Source organism: Giraffa tippelskirchi, chromosome 11, assembly GCF_054371585.1.
Source record: "Giraffa tippelskirchi isolate mGirTip1 chromosome 11, T2T-mGirTip1v1.2.pri, whole genome shotgun sequence".
NCBI lineage: Eukaryota > Metazoa > Chordata > Mammalia > Artiodactyla > Giraffidae > Giraffa > Giraffa tippelskirchi.
The window spans coordinates 118,052,825-118,073,620 of NC_137285.1; the positions used below are offsets into that span (position 1 = coordinate 118,052,825).

The 20,796-nt window shown below is 44.9% G+C and overlaps 1 protein-coding gene and 1 long non-coding RNA gene across 14 annotated transcripts in view; one reads left to right on the plus strand and one right to left on the minus strand.

Annotated features, from left to right (window-relative positions):
• Positions 1-20,796, plus strand: part of DENND2B (DENN domain containing 2B) — a 197,720-nt gene that overhangs the window by 122,453 nt on the left and 54,471 nt on the right. For 11 of the 12 annotated variants that reach the window (XM_081540771.1, XM_081540766.1, XM_081540765.1 and 8 more), the window contains one exon: positions 16,704-16,808. In XM_081540771.1, coding sequence (XP_081396897.1) covers positions 16,729-16,808 — 80 coding nt within the window. In that variant the 5' untranslated portion in view covers positions 16,704-16,728. Of the gene's footprint in view, positions 1-16,703; positions 16,809-18,616; positions 19,063-20,796 lie in introns of those variants that run through there. The other variant, XM_081540773.1, reaches the window with a different exon arrangement.
• LOC145526073 (uncharacterized) lies at positions 2,479-18,513 on the minus strand. 2 transcript variants are annotated; one of them, XR_014068668.1, is made up of 6 exons: positions 18,154-18,513; positions 17,771-18,061; positions 17,280-17,553; positions 8,339-8,511; positions 5,905-6,003; positions 2,479-2,817 (listed from the first exon to the last, which is right to left on the minus strand). It is a non-coding gene; the product is annotated as an uncharacterized LOC145526073 (long non-coding RNA). The 2 variants fall into 2 exon arrangements; XR_014068669.1 differs by lacking the exons at positions 2,479-2,817; positions 5,905-6,003; positions 8,339-8,511 and adding an exon at positions 10,746-12,443.

A 20,796-nucleotide genomic window follows, 5' to 3' on the forward strand; every position in this document is an offset into this window, starting at 1 on the left:
TATCTAATCCCTTTTTCACATGAGGGCCTTTCAGAATTCTCAAGGCAGTTTTCAGCTTTGCCCATCCACAGTCTTCTCTTCTCCAGGGTAAACATTCTTGGTTCTTTAGTCATTTCTCCTGTGACATGCCTGTGAATGCCTTGTCCATCCTGGTCCTCAGGATGCAGTCCAAACTGAGTCTGTCCCTCGGACAGTGTGAAGTCCAGAACCCAAGGCAGTTTCACAAATGTTAATTTCCAGGGAACGTTCCAGCCTGGAGCCTTTCCTGCTTTTCAGCTTTGCTCTGCTCACCCTGGGCTCAGACAACGGATAATGGAAAGAGAAAGTTCTGAATCTGGCCAGACTGAGAAGATCTTCATATTTGGCTAATCCTGGAATTAAAAACTTTTGTCTCTGTTCTGTCCTAGCCCCACTACCCCACCACACTCCCGTTGGTATAGATGAATCTGCACACAGCCTTGCTGCCAGTGGCTTGCTTGCCTTTCATTTTCTGAGCCAGTGCCCTTCATTACCAGGGAAATTAGCATGAAAAAGCAAATTCCAGTTCTATAACTTTATTCAGTTCAAGCCTTTTATCACATTCTCTAACCCCACTCCCTACTGAAAATGATAAAAGTTGGAGTCTTGTGACATCACAACAGTTGGCTATTGTATCAACAGCTGTGATGTCACCAACAGAGGATTATAACTTCAAGGAAGAATAGAGGGAGGGAATGTATCACACCAGAGACCCCCAGGGTGGTGGTGGGGCTGGGGGAGACTCGCAGGACACAAAGACATAGTTTTCATTTAAATCTTCACCCAAAAGCCCAGTTGGCCTTTCAGCGCTGGGCTGTCTGTGGAATCCCTTTTCCAGATTCCCATCACTCCCTCCCTCTGTGGATTAATGGTTTGGTTTGTGGGCATTGCTCAAGTCTGAGTGTGTGTGGAAGTCCCCTGCTGGCCTGCTGGCTTCTGGGCTGGCTTAGGGTTTTATTCATGAGGTTCCTGCTGAATGTAAGTTTTCAAGGAGGGAGTTCAGAGTGGAGCCCAGGAGCCTGGGATAAAGCTGATGCAGATGTAGGCAGCCTCTGGGCTCAGAGGGAGCTGGTGTGCCGCCTCATCTTTCCAGGCAGAGGGGCAGCTGTTCTGTCAGCTGTGGGGGAAGCCTGAGTGTGCCATCCACAGGCTTGAGTGCCAGCTACCCACATGCTGCTGGGGCAGATTGGGTCCGCCCTGGGAGCTCCTTCATGGCTCCTTGATGCAGAGACTTAAAAACACCTGCTGCAGAGGTTCCCAAACTTCCTCAGTTTGTGGGCCTTTAGTGCTGAAATAATTTTTCACAATGCTCAGAGGCTGAATATTTTTATGAAATATTCAGGTGTAAACAATTTAGTAAGTGTTTATACATCCTAATAACTGAATAGCCATTTGAAAAACATTCAGTCTGTTCAGTTAAGTTGCTCAGTCGTGTCTGACTCTTTGCGACCCCATGAATCGCAGCACGCCAGGCCTCCCTGTCCATCACCAACTCCCGTAGTTTACCCAAACTCATGTCCATCGAGTCGGTGATGCCATCCAGCCATCTCATCCTCTGTCGTCCCCTTCTCCTCCTGCCCCCAATCCTTCCCAGCATCAGGGCCTTTTCCAATGAGTCAACTCTTTGCATGAGGTGGCCAAAGTATTGGAGTTTCAGCTTCAACATCAGTCCTTCCAATGAACACCCAGGACTGATCTCCTTTAGGATAGACTGATTGGATCTCCTTGCAGTCCAAGGGACTCTCAAGTCTTCTCCAACACCACAGTTCAAAAGCATTGATTCTTTGGCTCTCAGCTTTCTTTATAGTCCAACTCTTACATCCATACATGACCACTGGAAAAACCATAGCCTTGGCTAGACGGACCTTTGTTGGCAAAGTAATGTCTCTGCTTTTTAATATGCTATCTAGGTTGGTCATAACCTTCCTTCCAAGAAGTAAGCGTCTTTTAATTTCATGGCTGCAACACCATCTGCTGTGATTTTTATATATATATATAAATTGAAAGGAAAAATATGTTTAGAGGAGGGTTGGGGGGATTGGTGAAATAGGTACAGGGGATTAAGAGGTACATATCTCCAATTATATGATAAGTAAGTCATGAGGATGTAATATGCAGCATAAGGAATATTGTCAATAATATTGTAATAACTTGTATAGGACTAGATTTATCATGGTGATCATAACATATACAAATATCAAATCACTACCTAGTACACCTGAAACTAGCATAATATTGTATATCCATTTCAATTAAAAATATTTGTATTTCATTCTCAAATAGCAACAGTCACTATCTAATGGGATGTACTGGGCACTGTACAACATCTCACGTGTTGGAATTGCATTGGATATTGCCATCCCCATTTCCTGTTACACATTACTTTTCACACGGTTATTGCTTTTTAATCACAGCAGCTGCTGAAAACCCAGCTTCACAAAGCAATGACATCATTGAAAAGAATGTAGTGCAATCTCATGTTAAAACTCACGGGATGTCCAGCAAATGTTGAATATTGCCCTTGTTTCCCTCAAAAATTTAAAATATCTTGCAGCACCCCCTGTGAGTTCCCTGTGGTACTTTCGGGCCCCTCTGCACACAGTTTGAGAACCACGGAAGCCAAGTAGCACTTGCTTCATTTAAAGGAGGATAAAGGCCAGTTCTGTCCCCATCATAACCTTTAAAGCAGTTGGGTAGATGGATAGACAATGCTCCTTATCTTCAGTCTCAGCTCCTGCTAGACTGTACAGGGGAAGGCCTTTCTTTGACCAGGGTCTCTGTTTGTGAGTACTTCTGTCCCTGGGTGGGGAAGAATGATAAGGAGAAGACTTGAAGAACAGCAAGAGAGGAGCATCTTATTTATTTATTTATTTATTTACTACTGCCACGCCACACAGCATGTGGGATCTTATTAGTTCCCTGACCAGGGGTCAAACCCACAGCCCTACATTGGGAGCGCAAAGTCTTAACCACTGGACCACCAGCAAAGTCCTTTTTATGTTCATGTTTTGTTGATTCAGGGCCCTCTGAACTAAATGGCTTAAAGAAAAATGGGATTTTAACACCAAGAATTTGGGGGCCAGGCATGAGACTACTGCCATTTCTAACTCTATCTAGATAGAGCTGGGCTGCAGGCTTGTACTTGGGATGGAGGATGGCTTTCTGCCACAAGATATGACAGAGACCAAGGGACTTACTGCTCTGGTTTCTGTCACAGAGCTCAGTGCCAGCCTTTCCAGACTCTGGGGTCTACACTTACTATAAAACCCTGGGCAAATTACTTAGCCTGAGCCTTGGTTTCTTCCTCCATAAAATAGAGATAATGACAGCTAAATTAAATGAGATAAACATGTACTTAAAACAGCTGAGCCTGGCTGTGTACATACACTTTCTTCTACTACCTTCTAAGACTGGGACTTTTATCCAAAGGGAGATTCAGCCCCAATGATCTGGCCAAGATCTGTAGTTTGAGAGTGACTCAACTTCTTCTAGATAACTTTGCTTTGTGTACCTAATGTTCCCACTCTGCTGAGTTGTATAATCTGTGTACACACTCTGAAGATTCCTTTTTCACTCTCTAAATGGCATTTTTTAATGAACAGAGTTCTTATTTAGTGTAATCTGATTGATCAAGGTTTTCCATTATGGTAATCTGATTGATCGAGGTTTTCCATTATGGTTATTGCTTTTTGTCCTGTTCTTGCTCCAAGGTCTCCTTGGCTTTTGCTCACTGTTTTCCTTCTGCTAGCAGCAACATTCTTCCTGTTTTCTTTGTCTTCCACAGTCCTACAAGACTTAGCCCAGCATCACTTTCTGTCTTCTCCAGAACCCTCCCCCGCATCTGTTCTGTCCACCTGGTTAGGTGTCTTTCTCCTTGCTCTCAGAGCTCTGTGTCCATACATCTGTCAGAGCTCTTGTTACATTGTACCAGCATCTTTCCTTTACTCAACCAACCGTCTCAGGAAGGATGGAGAGCTGCTCAAGGGCAAGGACAAGGGTATAGGACAGTGGCAGGGGGGCCTGGCCAGGAAGATGCCCTGGAAGGGTTCAAGTAAGTAAACAAATGAAAGTCTCAGATGCCATACCTGTCTCTCCTTCTACTTCTCTTATGATATTTCCCCAGCCTTTCATGACCTGTGCCCTCTTTTGATGAGCATAAAGATCTTCCAGGCAGATGGTAAAATGCTACCCCCAGAGAGCGTACTCCAGGTTGAGAGTTAACTACATGACATTGCTTCAGAGAGCGCTGATCAGTGGTGTCCCAAGCAGCAGACATCAGGATAGGAAAGCCCTGTCATTCACTGAGCCCCAGAGAAAGGATCTTTGTGTTTTATAACAGGAAAATCATTGTAATCTTTGCAGAGAGCAGCTTCATTTCTGGGGCTGAAGCCATTGCTACTCTGAATCTGTTCAGAGGTGGTCAGAGGGCATGACCCCCTCCTGAACATTTTGAGTGGGCGTGCTTGCTGCAGGTGGGTCAGACTCTGAACTGGGAAGGCTGGTGGTGTTGGAAGATGGGCCTGGACAGATGGACCTTCTTTCTGGAAGCAGGAAAACCGTGAGCAAAAGCCAAGGAGACCTTGGAGCAAGAACAGGACAAAAAGCAATAACCATAATGGAAAACCTTGACCAAGCTGCTCACTCTGTCTGGTATGGCCCCTCTGAGCTGGTGGCAAATGTTTTTTTCATTAAAATGTATTTATTGATTGGGTTTCCCTGGTGGTCCAGTGGTTAAGAATCTGCCTGCCATCACAGGGAGATGGGTTTGATCCCTGGTCCACAAAGATTCCACATGCCATGAAGCAACTAAGCCCATGTTCCACTACTGAGGCCCTAGAGCCTGTGCTCTGCAACAAGAGAGGTCAGCACAATGAGAAGCCGGTGCACAGCAACTGCAGGGTAGCCCCTGCATGCCGCAACTAGAGAAAGCCTGCATGCAGCAGTGAAGACCCAGCATAGCCATAAATAAATAAATAATTTTAAAAGTATTTATTGAGGGCCTACTGTGTGCCAGGGTCTGTCCTAGGCACTAAGGGTACAGCTGTAAACAAAACCCCCAAATCCCTAGGCTCATGGAGCTTATACAGACATAATAAATAAATGGAAAAGGACAGTAGTTGTGTTGGATGGTGATGAATGTTATGGACAAGGGGAAAACAGGGAAAGGGAGAATAGGAGGGCTGAGGGGATAGTAGGGTGGAGGAAGGTTTTTTAATATAGTAATTTATTAATACTAAATTTTATAGTGTGATCCAGAGGAGTCTTCACTAAGAAGGTGATGTCTGTCCAAAGACCTGGGAGGTGAGGGAGGAACCTCTCTTGGGGGAGAATGTTCTAGTTACAGGGGATAGTGGGTGTGGAGGCCCAGAGTTGGAATGTGCCTGGTGTATTTGAGGAAATAATAAGGAAGATGTGGCTGGTGGGGAAAGAAAGAGCAGTTGAAATGAGGTTGGAAGTATCATAGAGACCTAGATGATGAAGACCCTGTAGCTTGTTGTGAACATTTTGGCCCTTACTTTGAGTGACTGGGATCCATGTTAGGGTTTTGCCAGAGAAGTGACAAGATCTGCACTGTTGCTGGTAATGGGTGCATCTGATGATGGTAGCCTATTGAGGGTCTGTTCTGATTGTTTCTGTTTCCTCGATGAAATAGGAAACAGAGTAAGAGCTAAGAGAGTGAGGACAAGGGAAGAGGTCTTGAGGCTGAGAGTTGGGGGAATGCCAGAGACTTCAAGTATGTTACTTCTTGGTTCTGAGTATTCTTTGTATTTTATGTATGGCTTCTCACTGGTTTTGATGTTCTCATGATAGAGGTAGAGTATTCTCCCTATGCTACAGATAGGAAAACGAAGGTATTGAGACTTCCCCAGCCCCTTTAGCCCTTACCACTTCCTAGTCTTCTTCTGAGAAAGTTGACTTGTGGGTGGTGTGTTTTTCGGGAGCAGGGCAGGCATCTTGCCATCGGTCAGGTTGAGTTCAGCTAGGCTGGAGAGCATGGGAAGGGTGAGAATAAGTTCAAGATTTAGGATCAGGAAAGGCTTCAGAAAGAAGTTGACATTTGAACTGGATATTTAAGAAAGAATGGGGGTGGAGGACTTGACGATGGAAGGAATTGGTTGAATAAAAGCTTAGAGGCATGAACATTCCTGGCATGTGCAGGAAATGGCATTTAGTCTGCTGTGACTGGCAGAGGGAAGGCCCTGGTATGAGCTAGGTCTGTGGCCTTGGAATCCCCAACATATTTACAGGACCCACAAGGTTCATCTTGCCAGGGTGAAAGAGGGCAGGCCTTTGTGGGGCAGGCCTCTGTTCTCTGGACAGAGCAGGCTCCATCGTCCTGGCAGAGCTGGGTTAAGGTCCTTGCTAAGAAGCTGAGTTTCCAGACTGGCAGAAACAGCCATGTCAAGGTTTATAAAACTGTCTTGGAAACAATCAGATTTCCTTGGCCTGGAATTGCCTAACAAGCCCTCAGCCCATTTTAGGCTTTCAGGAAACATTTAAACCCAGCTTCAAACCTCCACAGAATCAGTACTGAAGTGGAGAAGGACCATCTGGCAGGAAAAGGGACTGAAAATGGTTGAGGTTGAAAACCCCAACTTAAAGGCCTCTTTGAGGAGGAGAGTTGGGAAAGAGGATGTGGGAGTGATAAGTGGACAGTGAGGAGATGGATAGAGAGCTTAATTTTTTTTTTTGTGGTTATTATTCAACAACAAAAATGGTCTTTTTTGTGACTGGTTGAGGAGGATTTCAACCTCACAGGGACCTGTAAAAACACTCAGCAATTCTTCTGATCTCCCAGCAAAACAAATCTTGGTCCCTCTCCACTTGACCAGGCTCATAATCCCCTTGACAGTTTTGCTCGAAGGGCTTTCTGGACCTAGAACTCCAGAACCTGGGGCTGGAATGGAAAAGATCCAAGGTACCAGGTATGTAGAAGTACTGATGGAGAAAAAGGGTCTAGCGTTTTGGAGGGAATTAGGGGATCAGCTTGAGAAAAACCTTGCTGGCTCCCTTATGATAGCTTTTGATGCCCAGCACCCAATCTCTGAGCCCGCTTTCTCCCCTTTCCCTTGTAGCTGCTTGATTTTAGGTACAACAGAGCCAAAAACAAAGTTGTGGGCAGATAACCAGTGAGAAATGAGTCAGGAAAGGAAGGGAGGAAAAGAGGGGGTGGAGGAGGAGAAAGCCAGCGTGAGTGAGATGAAGGCAGGTTTCCCAGGAACAGTCTCTCTTCCTGGGTGTGTTGAATGAACTGTTACTGCAGGAGCGTCCCGGAACGTGTCAGGGGCACTTGTGAGGAGACTGAAACTCCTGCGGTAGAGGGGACTGGCTGAGGGGTGGGGGGGAAGGCCTGCTGCTGCCCAACGGGGTGGCAGCTACAGCTGGAAAACTCCCTTTCATTGGTTGTACAGCCACCATGACTGTGGGGAGTGAAAGAGTGGGTAACGGCCAGTGCTCAAATCTCTTGTGCCCTTTGTCTTCCTGGCCTTTGACTCCTTGGGGGCCCACTTCTGCCATCAGTTAGCAAATCAGTTAACATTTATTTACGGGCCTTTTAGGTGGAGGACTCTCTCCTTGGTACTGAGGATTGTTCAAAACATGAAGAACTCTCTAGCAGTGCCACACCGCTTTTTCAACCATGTGGGGACAGAGGGGACCAGGGTGTCAGGAGACCTGGGGGGTGGCTATGAATGTCCTAGGAGGGCCAGGGAACAAAGAGGCTGTGGAGGTGAGCTGCTGCAACAAGGCCTGAGCTGTCGATCTGGACAGAACTCTGAAAGGTAAACGAAGCGCTTCCCACCTTAGCCCAGTCCAGGGACACCTACAAGACCTCACGCTGTAGAGAGGTCTGGCTTGAGTGGTTAAACGGAACTCTTTCTAATGATGACCCTTCCTGAAGCTTAAGTGCCAGTGTTGGTTGCTGAGACTCTTGGAGGAAGAAATTAAAGATGTAGGCCCTTCTCTGGGGGAGCTGCCAGTCTGATCCTTATCTTCTCTGTGTAGAGATGAGGAAGGGCTGCAGAGGGGAGTCAGTAAGAAGGTGAGGATGGTCTGGTGGGTGTTCCCTGGACAGAGAGAGTAGCGGGTTGATCCCAGGGCAGTCAGACCACAAATGTCCAGAGCCGGATTGGGCTAAAACCAGGTTCTCAGGACACACAGAGCTCGCTTTCCTTTCCTGCTTTCTCCTTCCCTGTGGGCTGCTTCCTAAGCTATTACTTCCACGTGAGAGTTTGCTTAAGAGATTAGTGGAATGTCAACTCAGCAGACATGCCCTCACGTGGTTTAGAGGTTTCCTTTGTGGAGGGTCCAGACTTCTTACCTGGACCAGTCGAGTGGAGGGCTGGGCAGTGTTTCTGTTTCCTCTGGATGGCGACTTGAACCCAGCAGATCTGGAGGCTTCCCTCCACACACGTGTATCTGTTCCTTAGTGCTCTCAGGGTTCAGACGTCTCCTTCTCAGGGACAAGGCACACTGTCATGTCCAAAATTAGGCCTGCAGGAAAGTACCACTCAGACATTTAGAAATGTCACCTAACTAGGGTGATCGGAAGGTTCATTCTTAGAGGCTGATCAACCCTCAGAAGGAGCCCCCTTCAGAGACTGACCTCTAAGGGATTCCTCTTGGGCCGTGGGGAGAGCACCTGTGGACTGGGTGGTGAGGCTGGATTGTGGGGAGAGAGAGCCCTAAGGGAGCAGGAGAGAGAACTGCAGGATGCAGGCTGGCCTGAGCTGCAGCAGGGAGCCCAGAGGGTCTCTCCAGTGAGTGCGGGGGCGGGGGGGGGGGAGAATAGATGGAGGGCTTCCTGAGGCCAGAATCAGCTCCTCCCTGCCCTGCACAAGCCCTGCCCTCCAGGAGGCTTTGTGTGGCTGCTCCCAGGGCAGTGCCCCCAGCCCTTCCCTGCTGGGACGTGGGACACAGCACTCACCTGGCAACTGGGAGAGTCAGGTCACAGAGCCAAGCAAAGCTGGCCACCTGTCACGGTTGGGTGGGGAGGGACTGTGGTAAATTGGGGAGGGCTTGCTACATCTAAATGGACTGCCAGCTGCTGCCATATAGAAATACAGAAATGATAGCAGATTTTTCAAGAGAATCCAGAATCTGAATTTTTATTTGCATTTTGTTTATATTCACCCAATTCAACTTTAAAAAAAAATAAAGGGAAGGCCAGACGAGACATACTTTTGTTGTTGCAAACCACCAGTTTATAAACTATCAGTTATAAACTTTTGTTTCCAGGAGTTTGAAAGGGAGGGGAAGTGAGGAAAACCATTGTTAGCTACCAGGGGCGGGTGGCAGGAAGAGCCGCTTTGAGATACAGGAACTCAGAGCACACCGAAGACTGAGGACCCTGTTTAGGGCAGATGTTGATGATGCTTTGACTGGATCCCATGGTGTGCCTGCTTCTCTGTTGAGGGTCTGTTGAGGGTTGGTGGTTCTTTGCAGGCGGAAGAAGCTGGGGGTGGGAGGAGGAAGGGGCACCTATTCACAGCTGGGCAGACTCTTGGGAAGACGGTCAGACCCTTCAAACCTTTACAGGCTCTCAGCATGTGGTAGGACACAGGTTTTCACACAGGTCCATAAGACCAGCCTGAAATGCTTACTGAACATGCAGATTCCTAGGCCCCATTCAAGAGGGAGAGATGGGGCCTGTGACTTTGCATCTTTTTTTTTAAAAATCACCCCTGTCAATGTTAAGGAAAGTAAGTAGATGGTGGACTCAGAGCTGAGTCAGTGTTCCTGCCCTGTTCCTTCACCGGGTGAGTGATCTTGGGCTAGTTTTTTAATCTCTCTGAACCTGCATTTCCTGATTGGAAAGTTATCACTGTTTCACAGAATGGTGAGAGCTGAACTAGAAGATGGGTGGAGGTCATGCATAGACCTGCCTCAGAGCTGTGGTGCTGGTGCAGGCCACCTGGGCTCCAACTCCTGCCTTGCCACTTTCTAGCTGTGTGACGTGGGACGAGCGATTTAACTGCTGTGTATCTTGGTTTCCTTGGTGGTGGTGGTGGCTTAGTCACTAAGTCTTGTCCAACTCTTGTGACCCCATGGACTATAGCCTGCCAGGCTCCTCTGTCCATGGGATTCTCCAGGCAAGAATGTTGGAGTGGGTTGCCATTTCCTTCTCCATTGGTTTCTTTGGTAACATGTAAATAATAATAGCACCCACTTTGTAAAGTTGCCACAGGGATTAAATTATTTAATCCTTTAAAATGCTGTTAACTTTAGCTATTATATAAAGAATCTAGCAGCACCTTTCATAATAAGTGCATCTTTTTTTTTAGGTCACAAATAGGTTAAGGCTTACTTTCAAATGTCACCTCTCTATAAGACCTTCCTGGAGTCCACTTTTTCCTTCGCTTTTCTCCCTTTACAGTTAGCTCCTCCAGGGTAAGGATTGTATCTGTTCATTTTTATTTATTTATTTATTAAAAAAAATTAATATTTACTAATTTGGCTGTGCTGGGTCTTAGTTGCGGCATGCAAACTGTCAGTCGTGGCATGTGGGGTCTAGTTCCCTGACCAGGGGTTGAACCAGGCCCCCTGCTTGGAAACATGGAGTCTTAGCCAGTGAACCACCAGGGAAGCCCCCATTTTTATATCCTAATACCTTGCACGGTGCCTGGCATAGAGTCACTGGATTGAGTGGCAGTATTGGGGAGTCTGAAAAACGATGAATCTAGCTTGGGAATGGAGAAAGTGACTTCCAGATACCCAGAGAAGCATGATCTGGAAGAAAAGTGATTTATCAAGCTTCACTGTGTCCGAATTACAATTACATGAGGTAGGTCATGTTATTATTATTGCTCTTATGGTGAGAAAGTTGAGTCTTCAAAACTCAGGTGTGCAGTGACCCTTGACTGGCATTAGCTAGACTCCAACTCAGGTGTTCTTCCCAACTACACCTCGAGAACCCAGGACTGTGATTTCTGTCTCAGGGCAGAGACTGTAGAGAGGTTCTAGTGGTGCCTTGTTGTGTTCCCGTCTTTGGGTTGTAACTCTTCAGATAGTTGTCTATAATTTGTCAGAGCTGGGTTGTTGAGCGATTCGTGATTGGTGGTAGATCCTACTTGAACAATTTCATTTTCCAAACATGTAGTTTTTGGCTAAATTTTAGTGAGACAGCCTCTCATCCCCCTGGTTTCTCTGCTCTATTCCCAGTAGGTGTTCCATTTGCCTGGGAGCGTGTTCTCTCCTTGCAGCCAGACTAGCCGAAGGAGTCAGGCAGAGAGCGTCGATGGGAGTCTGGGGTGGCTCTCAGGGCCTTGGGAGGAGGCCCTAGGAAGCCAGCCATGCAGAGTGTTCAAGTCTGCGCTTCGCGTGCAAAGGGTTAGCCTGGTCTTCGGCTTCTCCAGCTGCTGGATTATTCCCTGAGCCTGAGAGACTTGGCTGGAGAGAGCAGGTGGTGGGAGCACCATGAGTCGGCACCTCTGACTGAGTGGGCCCTCCAGGGTTTTCTCTCAGTGGTGTCTGCCCACGCTGCCTCGCCTCCTGGGCCACTGCTGGGAACAGCAGCTGTGCTTCTGCAGGTATGTGACCAAGGGGCACTGCCACGGGCCTGGTGGCAGTTTTGATCCACTCCTTTCTTGATTGCATCTTCATAGAATTTTCTTTTTGGCTCCAGCAAATACCACAGTTATCTACATTTTTCCTTTTTTCTAGTTGGCTCTTTGTTCTCCTGTTATAGCTTTTCAGAGCAGTGGGTCCACCCTTCTTGGATCAGAAATTCAGGGAAGGAAAGAATATATTTTTCATCATGTTCTTTTAATATATTTCAGTTTCTTCTCTTTCCACAAACCTTCTGTCCTCCCCCTGAGGGCCTGCCCTGAAGCTGGTAGAACATGTCCAGTGCTGTTATGATGGGTTCTGATGATTATTGTGACCGTCGTTACCATGGGCGCAGTTGAAAGCTGATGCTTAGCCAGTTGATTCCTTGTTGCACTGTGTTCCCTGAGGACCCTGAGAACTGGCCTGGGAAAGCTTCCAGGGGCTGCCTCTCCTTTCCCTTCTTTCTGTTTAACACACAGAGCCATCCACCAAGCTCTTAACTTGGCCCTGGGCTGGGGCAGGTAAAGGACATCTCTTGAGCGCCAGTGTGCGCAGCCGCTCTGATGGCAGGACTCACTATCTTCCCCCCTTCTCCTCCTCATCATTAATATTATGCTGTATACTTAAGTTTATAAAGATTTCTCCCTCTGTAGGTTGGGAAGGCTTTTCATGAAGGATAAAAGTGAGGCTCAGGGTTTTTCTTTTTCTGAAAGCTTCTGTAGTATTCACCTTAGGAGGGATGTTTCATTACTGTCACCATCACCTGCTATCACCTGCAACTGCTTCCTGCCTTTCTAATTCCCTCTTCACCCACTGCCATCATCACCAGAACAACAGCCATGAGAGCTTGTGCGAAGGTAGTGCATTTCATGTTGAAACTAGGAAAGAATTATAAACGATATCAAGAATGTGGGTTTGGCTTGTTTTTATCATTGAGACCAATCACTTATTTGCACCAAGGTAATAAATCAGATACTCTCCACGATTAAGGTCATTAGTGGCAATAAATGAATGTTTAACTTTCATATCCAAAGATGCTTCATTTTTGTCAATGTGATGAGAATGCCGATCAGAATGGGAGAACTGTTGTTTCTATTCAGTTTTTACTTTTCCCTGAAGGTGGTGTTAGCCCAGAACAGAGTGCACATTCATATTGAAAATATGTTTGGTACATCAATTATTGCTGTGTCACATCCACTCTCCAAGGCACTGAAAAATTTTAAAGTTTTTTTTGACATCTACATTGAGATATAATTCACACACTATAAAATTCACCACTGTAAAGGGTACAATTCATTTGTTTTTTATATATTTGTAGAGTTATATAACCATCACCACTATCTAATTCCAGAACTTTTTTTCATCCCCCAAAAGAAACACCGTATTCATAGGAGTTACTCCCCATTCTGCCACCCTAAACCCAACCCTGAGCCACCATGAATTTTATACCTCTGTAGATTTGTCTCTTCCGGACATTTCATAAAACTGGCATCAGGGTTCATCCATGAAGAATGTGTCTTTTTATGTCTGAATAATATTCCATTTTATGGATATACCACATTAAAAAAAATCTTTTGGCTACTCCCATGTGGCATGTAGGATCTTATTTCCCCTACCAGGGATGGAACCCATGCCCCCTGCATTGGTAGCTTGGAGTCTTAACTACTGGACCACCAGGAAAGTCCCACATTTGCCAATGCAATCATCCATTGATGGACATTTGGGTTTCCACTTTTTGGCGTTTATGAACATTAGTACAAGTATTTGTGTGGACATGATTTCCTTTCTCATGGCTGTATATCCAGGATTGGGTCACGCTGGGTCATGTGGTAACTATATATCACTTTTTGAGGAACTGCCAACTGTTTTCCAAAGTGGCAGCACAATTTTACATTCCCACCAGCAATGAATGAAGGTTCTAATTTCTCCACAGTCTCACAGTCTAACTAATGCTTGTTTTTATCTGTCTTTTTTATTGTAGTCATCCTGGTGGTGTGAAGTAATATTGGGTTGACCAAAACGTTCATTTGGGGTTTTCCGTAAGATGTTACAAAAAACCTGAATGAACTTTTTTGGCCAACCCAATACCTCATTGTGGTTTTGATTTGTATTTCCCTAATGACTAGTGATGTTGAGCATTGCTTTATGTGCTTATTAGCCAATTTTATATCTTTGGAAAAATGTCTGTTTAAATCCTTTGCATATTTTTAAATTGGATTATGTATCTTTTTTATTATTGAGTTGTAAGAGTTCTTTATTTATATATTCTAGATACAAGTAGCTTAGCCAATATATATCATTTGCAGATAATTCTCCCATTCTGTGGGTGTCTTTCTACTCTCGTATATTTTTTATAGCATGAAATTTTTTATTTAATGTAATATAGTTTATATCTTTTTTTCTTTTTGTTGGTTGTGCTTTTTGGTGTCGTACCTAAGAAACCATTGCCTAGTTCAATGTTACAAAGATTTACCTCTATGTTTTCTTCCAGGCTTTTCTTTTGTAATTTTAACTCTTAAATTTAGTTCTTGATCCATTTTTACTTTTTTTGTATAGTATCAGGGTAAGTGTCCTACTTTATTCTTTTATATACAAATACACAGTTGTCTGAGCATTGTTTGTTGAAAAGACTCTTCTTTCCTTCTTCAGTTATCTTATTATCATCCTTATTGAAATCAGCTGACCATTAATGTATGAGGTTATTTCTCAATTCTATTCTGTTGATTTCTATTTCTATTCTTATATCTGTATATACTGTCTTGATTACTATGGCTTTGTAGTATTTTGAAATTGGGAAATCCGAGTCTTTCAAGTTTATTCTTCTTTTCCATGATTCTTTTGACTGCTCTAGGTCCCTGGCACTGCCATAAAATTTTAGGATCAGTGTCAATTTCTGCAGTTGATGGATATTCGATTCAATCTGTAGATTGATTTGGGGAATGCCATCTTAACAACTTTGAGTTTTCTGATTGTGAACATGGGATGTCTTTCTGATTATTTATGTCTTCTTTACTTTCTGTCAATGATGTTTTGCAGTTTGCAGTGTATAAGTCTTACACTTCTTTTGTTAAATCTCTTCCTAAGTATTTTATTCTTTTTGCTGCTATTATTGTGCGACATACTAAGTTGCTTCAGTTGTGTCTGACTCTTTGCGACCCCATGGACTGTAGCCCACCAGGTTTCTCTGTCCATGGGATTCTCCAGGCAAGAATACTGGAATGAGTTGCTATGCCCTCCTTCAGGGGGTCTTTCTGACCCAGAGATTGAACTCACATCTCTTAGGTTTACTTGCATTGGTAGGTGGGTTCTTTATCACTAGCGCCACCTGGGAAGCTGCTATTATTAAAGGAATTGTTTTCTTGATTTTGTCTTTAGATTGTTCATTGCTCGTGTGTAGAAAGAAATTGATTTTTTAAGTATCACCTTATATCCTGCAAGCATGCTTGACATTATATATTAGTTTAACAGTATTTTAGTGGAAATGGTTTGACTTTCTACAAGCATGATCATATCATCTGCAAATATGAGATAATTTTACTTTTTCATTTCCAGTCTGGATGTACCCTTAAGTTTTAACCTTTTTCTTCATTATTTTAGTATAAAACAATATTATATGATATTATCTAATTGTATATGGTACATATACATTTTTCACTTTGTCGGTTCATTTCAGTTCAGTTCAGTCGCTCAGTCATGTCCGACTCTTTGCAACCCCATGAACCACAGCATGCCAGGCCTCCCTGTCCATCACCGACTCCTGGAGTTCACCTAAACCCATGTCCGTTGGGTCGGTGATGCCATCCAACCATCGCATCCTCTGTCGTCCCCTTCTCCTCCTGCCCTCAATCTGTCCCAGTGTCAGGATCGTTTCCAATGAGTCAGCTCTTCGCATCAGGTAGCCAAAGTATTGGAGTTTCAGCTTCAGCATCAGTCCTTCCAATGAATATTCAGGACTGATTTCCTTTAGGATAGACTGCTTAGATCTCCTTGCAGTCCAAGGGACTCTCAAGAGTCTTCTCCAACACCACAGTTCAAAAGCATCAATTCTTCGGCACTCAGCTTTCTTTATAGTCCAACTCTTACATCCATACATGACTACTGGAAAAACCATAGCCTTGACTAAACAGACCCTTGTTGACAAAGTAATGTCTCTGCTTTTCAATATGCTATCTAGGTTGGTCATAACTTTCCTTCCAAGGAGTAAGCGTCTTTTAATTTCATGGCTGCAGTCACCACCTGCAGTGATTTTGGAGCCCAGAAAAATAAAGTCAGCCACCGTTTCCACTGTTTCCCCATCTATTTGCTATGAAGTGATGGGACCGGATGCCATGATCATAGTTTTCACTTTGTAGCGCTTAAATACTTTAAAGCATATTAATTTTATTTTAATGGGTGTTAAAAATATGATAGCTCATAATTTTACGATGTTGACTCAGGTGTCACTTTATTAGGATGTTCTTCCCTGAACATCCTATTTAAAATGGCACATCTTCTTTCCTTTTCCTCTGCCTTGCTTCATTTTTCCTTCCTACCACTTACCACTGTATATATTATACTCAAGCATACACTTACGTATCACACAGGTGAGATGTGCCTGCTTATTGTCTGTTTCCCCCTGCTAGGATGTAAGCTCCCTGAGAGCAGAGACTTGGTTTTATTCTTTGCTGATGGCAGTGTCCAGGAAATGGGTACTCAGTAAATATTTGTCAGTGATTAATTGTTTAGAATGAAGTTAAGAACAGTACGTCAGTTTCAAGTTGATTCAAGAAAAATACTGAATAAATGATTGCTCAGGAAGTATACAAATATGGCAAAATTCATAAGGGCTGTATGGCATGCCAGAAAGTTGGGAAATTCTAACTTCAGTAACGAGAAGAAGCTGGATGGGAATGGAGTTTTTAAAATCATTTGCTGTGAAGTGAGAAGTTATTTGTTAGCTCACAGACTTTTCCCCAACCCAGATCAGGAAAGCCTTGAGGCCCACAAGCTGTAACAGACGAAATTAAATATATGTGGGAAAGTGGTTCCCGCTCCCACCACAGAAACCCTGCTGGCAGTTCTGGAGGTCATCTGGGAATGTTTTAGGTGCTTTGGGCTACCCATGGAAACTTGGCTGATTGGTCTTGTCTTCTTTGCAGGGCTCTGTGTTTGCAGAGAGCAGAAATGACCATGACTGCCAACAAGAATTCCAGCATCACCCACGGAGCTGGAGGCACTAAGGCCCCTCGGGGGACTCTGAGCAGGTGAGTCGGAGGGCATTGCCTGGGGGAGTGGAGCTCAGTGGAGGGTAGCATCAAAGGACACCTAATGCCCTGTGTCCTGGTAGGACTCCTGCCAAGTCTGTGTGGTTATCCTCATGATTCTGATAGTCATCCAGGTGAATCATCTGGGCCAGACTTTAACCACTGACCAAACAGTGAGATCTCAGGGCATTTTCCTATGCCCTCTAAAATTTTGCTTCCTCATCTGTAAAATAATAATAGTACCTGTCTCCCAGAGTTTCCTTGAGGATTAAATGAGATAATAATGTCAGTGCTTAGCATAGTGCCTAGCAAAAAAAAAACCACTTATTAAATATTAGCTCTGTCTCTGCAATGGGATAGAGGCTTCCAGAGCTGGCAATTAAAGGTACAACTGTCACCAGGGCTTCTCAGGGCTTGGCCTAGGCTAGATGCTGATTTCCTTGAAGAACCTCTTTTACTAAAGCCACATACCTTTCTAGCCCATTCATCTGAATCTCAGCTGGATGGGTTTGGCTTTGGAACCTCAACTGCTGGAATGGGTAGCTATGAGAAGGACGCTCATCTTAGATGGGGATCGGGCTCATTGCCTCCTGGAGGGCGGGACCGTGCAGCGTCAGACTGAGTCCGGTGGAGTGGCGCACACTCAGGTCTGCCCAGAGGTTGTGGTAGATGTTTGGTTCGTTCAGAGCTGGAATCCATGTATGGTTGGTAGAGAGGGGCACAGGCTGTAGGCCCTGAGGAGTGGCTGGAGTTGAAGGAGGCAAGAGGAATTCTGTACACCATACATGCAGAGTTTGGTCCCAGTGGAAATGGTCTGGATGGACTGTACCAACTAAATGGAAACTGGTAGGTTCTGACATGTTACATACATAAGGGTTTGGGGCTTAGATAGACAAATTGACTATCTGCCCGGTAGCAACAAGAGCAGTAAGGTCACCCTGTGCCCACGCACCCTCTCTAACCTGGACTAGAGTTGCTGGCATACTTGCTTCCCTGAACGGGGTGAGGCTGAGGATGGCAGGGACCAGCAACCTCATGGGTAAAGCTGATAGAAAAACTGAACTCTCCTAGGGCATGTTGATGGCCAAGGCAGAAATAGGTCTGGGTCTTAGACTTTTTGTCCCCCATAATCTCCTTCTTGGGAACCACTTGATGGGTTCTGCCCAGTCATGGGGCATTTCTTCCTCTGCAGTGTGACTGTGAGTTGGCAGGTGGAGACTGGCAGTGAAGGTCCCTGTCTTTTTTATATGAGACTGTAGGGGTGAAATAAGCATTATTTGTGATTTTACTGTTTTATTCTTAAGTTAAAAGAAATAGTATACTTAGAACCTGAATTAGAAATTACCGTCCCCAGCAGCTCTCAGCTCCTTTAAGCATTTGTTTCTTCTAGTTTCCGCTGCGTGGGTGGGTGGGATGGGAGATGCATTGTTTACATAAAGTCACAAAGCAGAATCAGAACTGCTGACAGGCACCCTAGTTTCTATTTGGAGTACAGCCCTACATGTTTTATACATTTTTAGAAATCCCTCTTCCTTTAGTTTCTCAGCATGCTTGCTGTTATAGCATGATGGATGGTACTTGTAAATATCTGAGTCTCTGATGTGCCTAAAAAAAGCGTTTCCCCCTTCTAAGTCTTCACTTCCCTTCCTTCCTGCCACATTTCCTCTTCCCTCCCTCCCTCCTTACTTTTCTGGGTTTTTGGCATGGAGTCACAGGCCTTGTCTCAGAGGCTACTGCTGGGCTGTAGTTGTTACATCACAGTTGTCGTCTGGCGGTGTCATCTGGTGGCTGCCTCGACCCGCAGCTGCATCTGGGGCTGTTCTTTGGGCTGAGTAGGGCAGTAAGTCACCAGGTCATTTAGGAAGCTGTCAGGGAACCCTGAGGGCTCACCTTCCAGGTGCCAGGCTCTGTGGTGGACCCTGAGGGACACAAAGGAAGGATCCGTTTTCTTTTTTTCAAGGCATTTACAGTTTGGATTGATGATATTGGCACCCAGATTTCTTAGTCTGACCTTCTAATAGACATTTGCCTGGGACCTGGGGCCCTTTAATCATTGCCCATTCAGGAGTGCCAATGAGAAAAGACTCCCAGGTGTGACTGGAACTTTGGTTGGGGAGTGCAGGGGTGCTGGGGCCTTGGAAAGCTGGGCCTTGGAGCCCTGGCAGCTTTGGGGATCTCTGTCGGCATCATCCACATGGAGGCAAAGGAACCTGATGACACGGAGAAGCCTTTGTATCTAACTTTGGGGGCAGAGGTACTTTGGGGCATGGAAAACTGGTAGGGAAGGGCAGATGGTACCCTGTGGAAGTGCCGAGATATGTATTTTCAAGACTCTATCCTTAATTTGAATAAGACGTCACCTGGTGCCACCACTGAGCTAGTTTGGATTAAAGATCCTAGATTCCAGTGCATTATTAGCTTTTTATGGGTGTTTTGCTAGTTTATTATCTTCCTTTTCCTTTATAGCCCATTCTTGATTTGGTAGGATATATAGGAGGAGGAAATCAACCTTTCATTTGACCACCAGAGTTCTGTTCTTTGCTATGTTTGGGTCTCCTGGAGCAAGCCTCCCTTTCTCTTTGTTAGTGAGGCCAGAGGGGCGTGATGCTTCACCCTTAGCTACTTTCCCTCCCCACAGGCTGCTCCCCCTCCAGCTTATTTAGATTTGGCTGCATCCATTTCTGGGGGTGGGAGGTGAGATTCTCAAAGCTCCTCTGAATTCTAGAGGTCAGGCTTTATGATGTTGGTACTGATGACCTGGATGAGACTAGAAGAAGCTCAGTGACTTGCAAACAAAAAGGTGTTGTATTGAGAGGTAGTTCAGCCATCTTGATGGGGTAAACTTTGCCACTTGGTGCTCTCAGGAGATTTCACTTGTGCTGTAAGACTTGGCGGGCAGCAGGGGCTGTTCTCAGAAGACTTGTCACGCCTGCTGATTTCCTCAACAGCTTCTTCAGTGTGAAACTCCAGCATGCAGGTCATTGTTACTTAAAAATACAAGCTATTGGTATTGTCTATTAGGAACCTTGCCTCTGGATGTATGTGTGGGAAACTTGGGTGCCTACAGAAATATAGATTTCTTGGGATCAAGGACTTTGACTTCTTTCTGTCTCCTTCAAGCCTGGAACAATACCCAGTATCCAGAAGACTGTTGACCAGTTGTCTAGAAGGCTGTGAGATCAGCTTCATAGAGAATAGGCTATGTGCTATTTGAGTCTTTATAGTTCTTTCATAATAGGTCTTATTAACTTAGGTTTTTTTTAAAATTTATTTATTTTTAGTTGCTTTACATTATTGTGTTGATTTCTGCCATATATCAACATAAATCAGCCATAGGTATACATATGTCCCCCCACTTCTTGAAATTCCCTCCCACCTCCCACCCTATTCCACCCCCTAGGTCATCACAGAGCCCTGGATTTGAGCTCCCTGCATCATACAGCAAATTTCCACTGCTTATCTAATTTTACATGTGGTAATGTGTATGTTTCAACGTTATTCTCTCAGTTCATCCCACCCTATGCTTCCCCTCTGTGTCTACAAGTCTGTTCTCTATGTCTGTGTCTCCATTGCTGCCCTGCAAATAGGTTCATCAGTACCATCTTTCTAGATTCCATATGTATGCATTAATATGCGATGTTTGCTTTTCTCTTTCTGACTTAATGTCACTCTGTATGGTAGGCTCTAGGTTCATTTACCTTATTAGAACTGAGTCAAATGCATTCCTTTTTATGGCCGAGTAATAGGGCTTGCCACTCCCCAGGTTGGTAGGTGCCCAGTATCCTACTGGAGACCAGTGGAGAAATAACCCCAGAAAGAATGAAGAGATGAAGCCAAAGCAAAACAACATGCAATTGTGAATGTGACTGGTGATAGAAATAAAATCTGATGCTGTAAAGAGCAATATTGCATAGGAACCTGGAATGTTAGGTCCATGAATCAAGGCAAATTGGAAGTGGTCAAACAGAAGATGGCAAGAGTGAACACT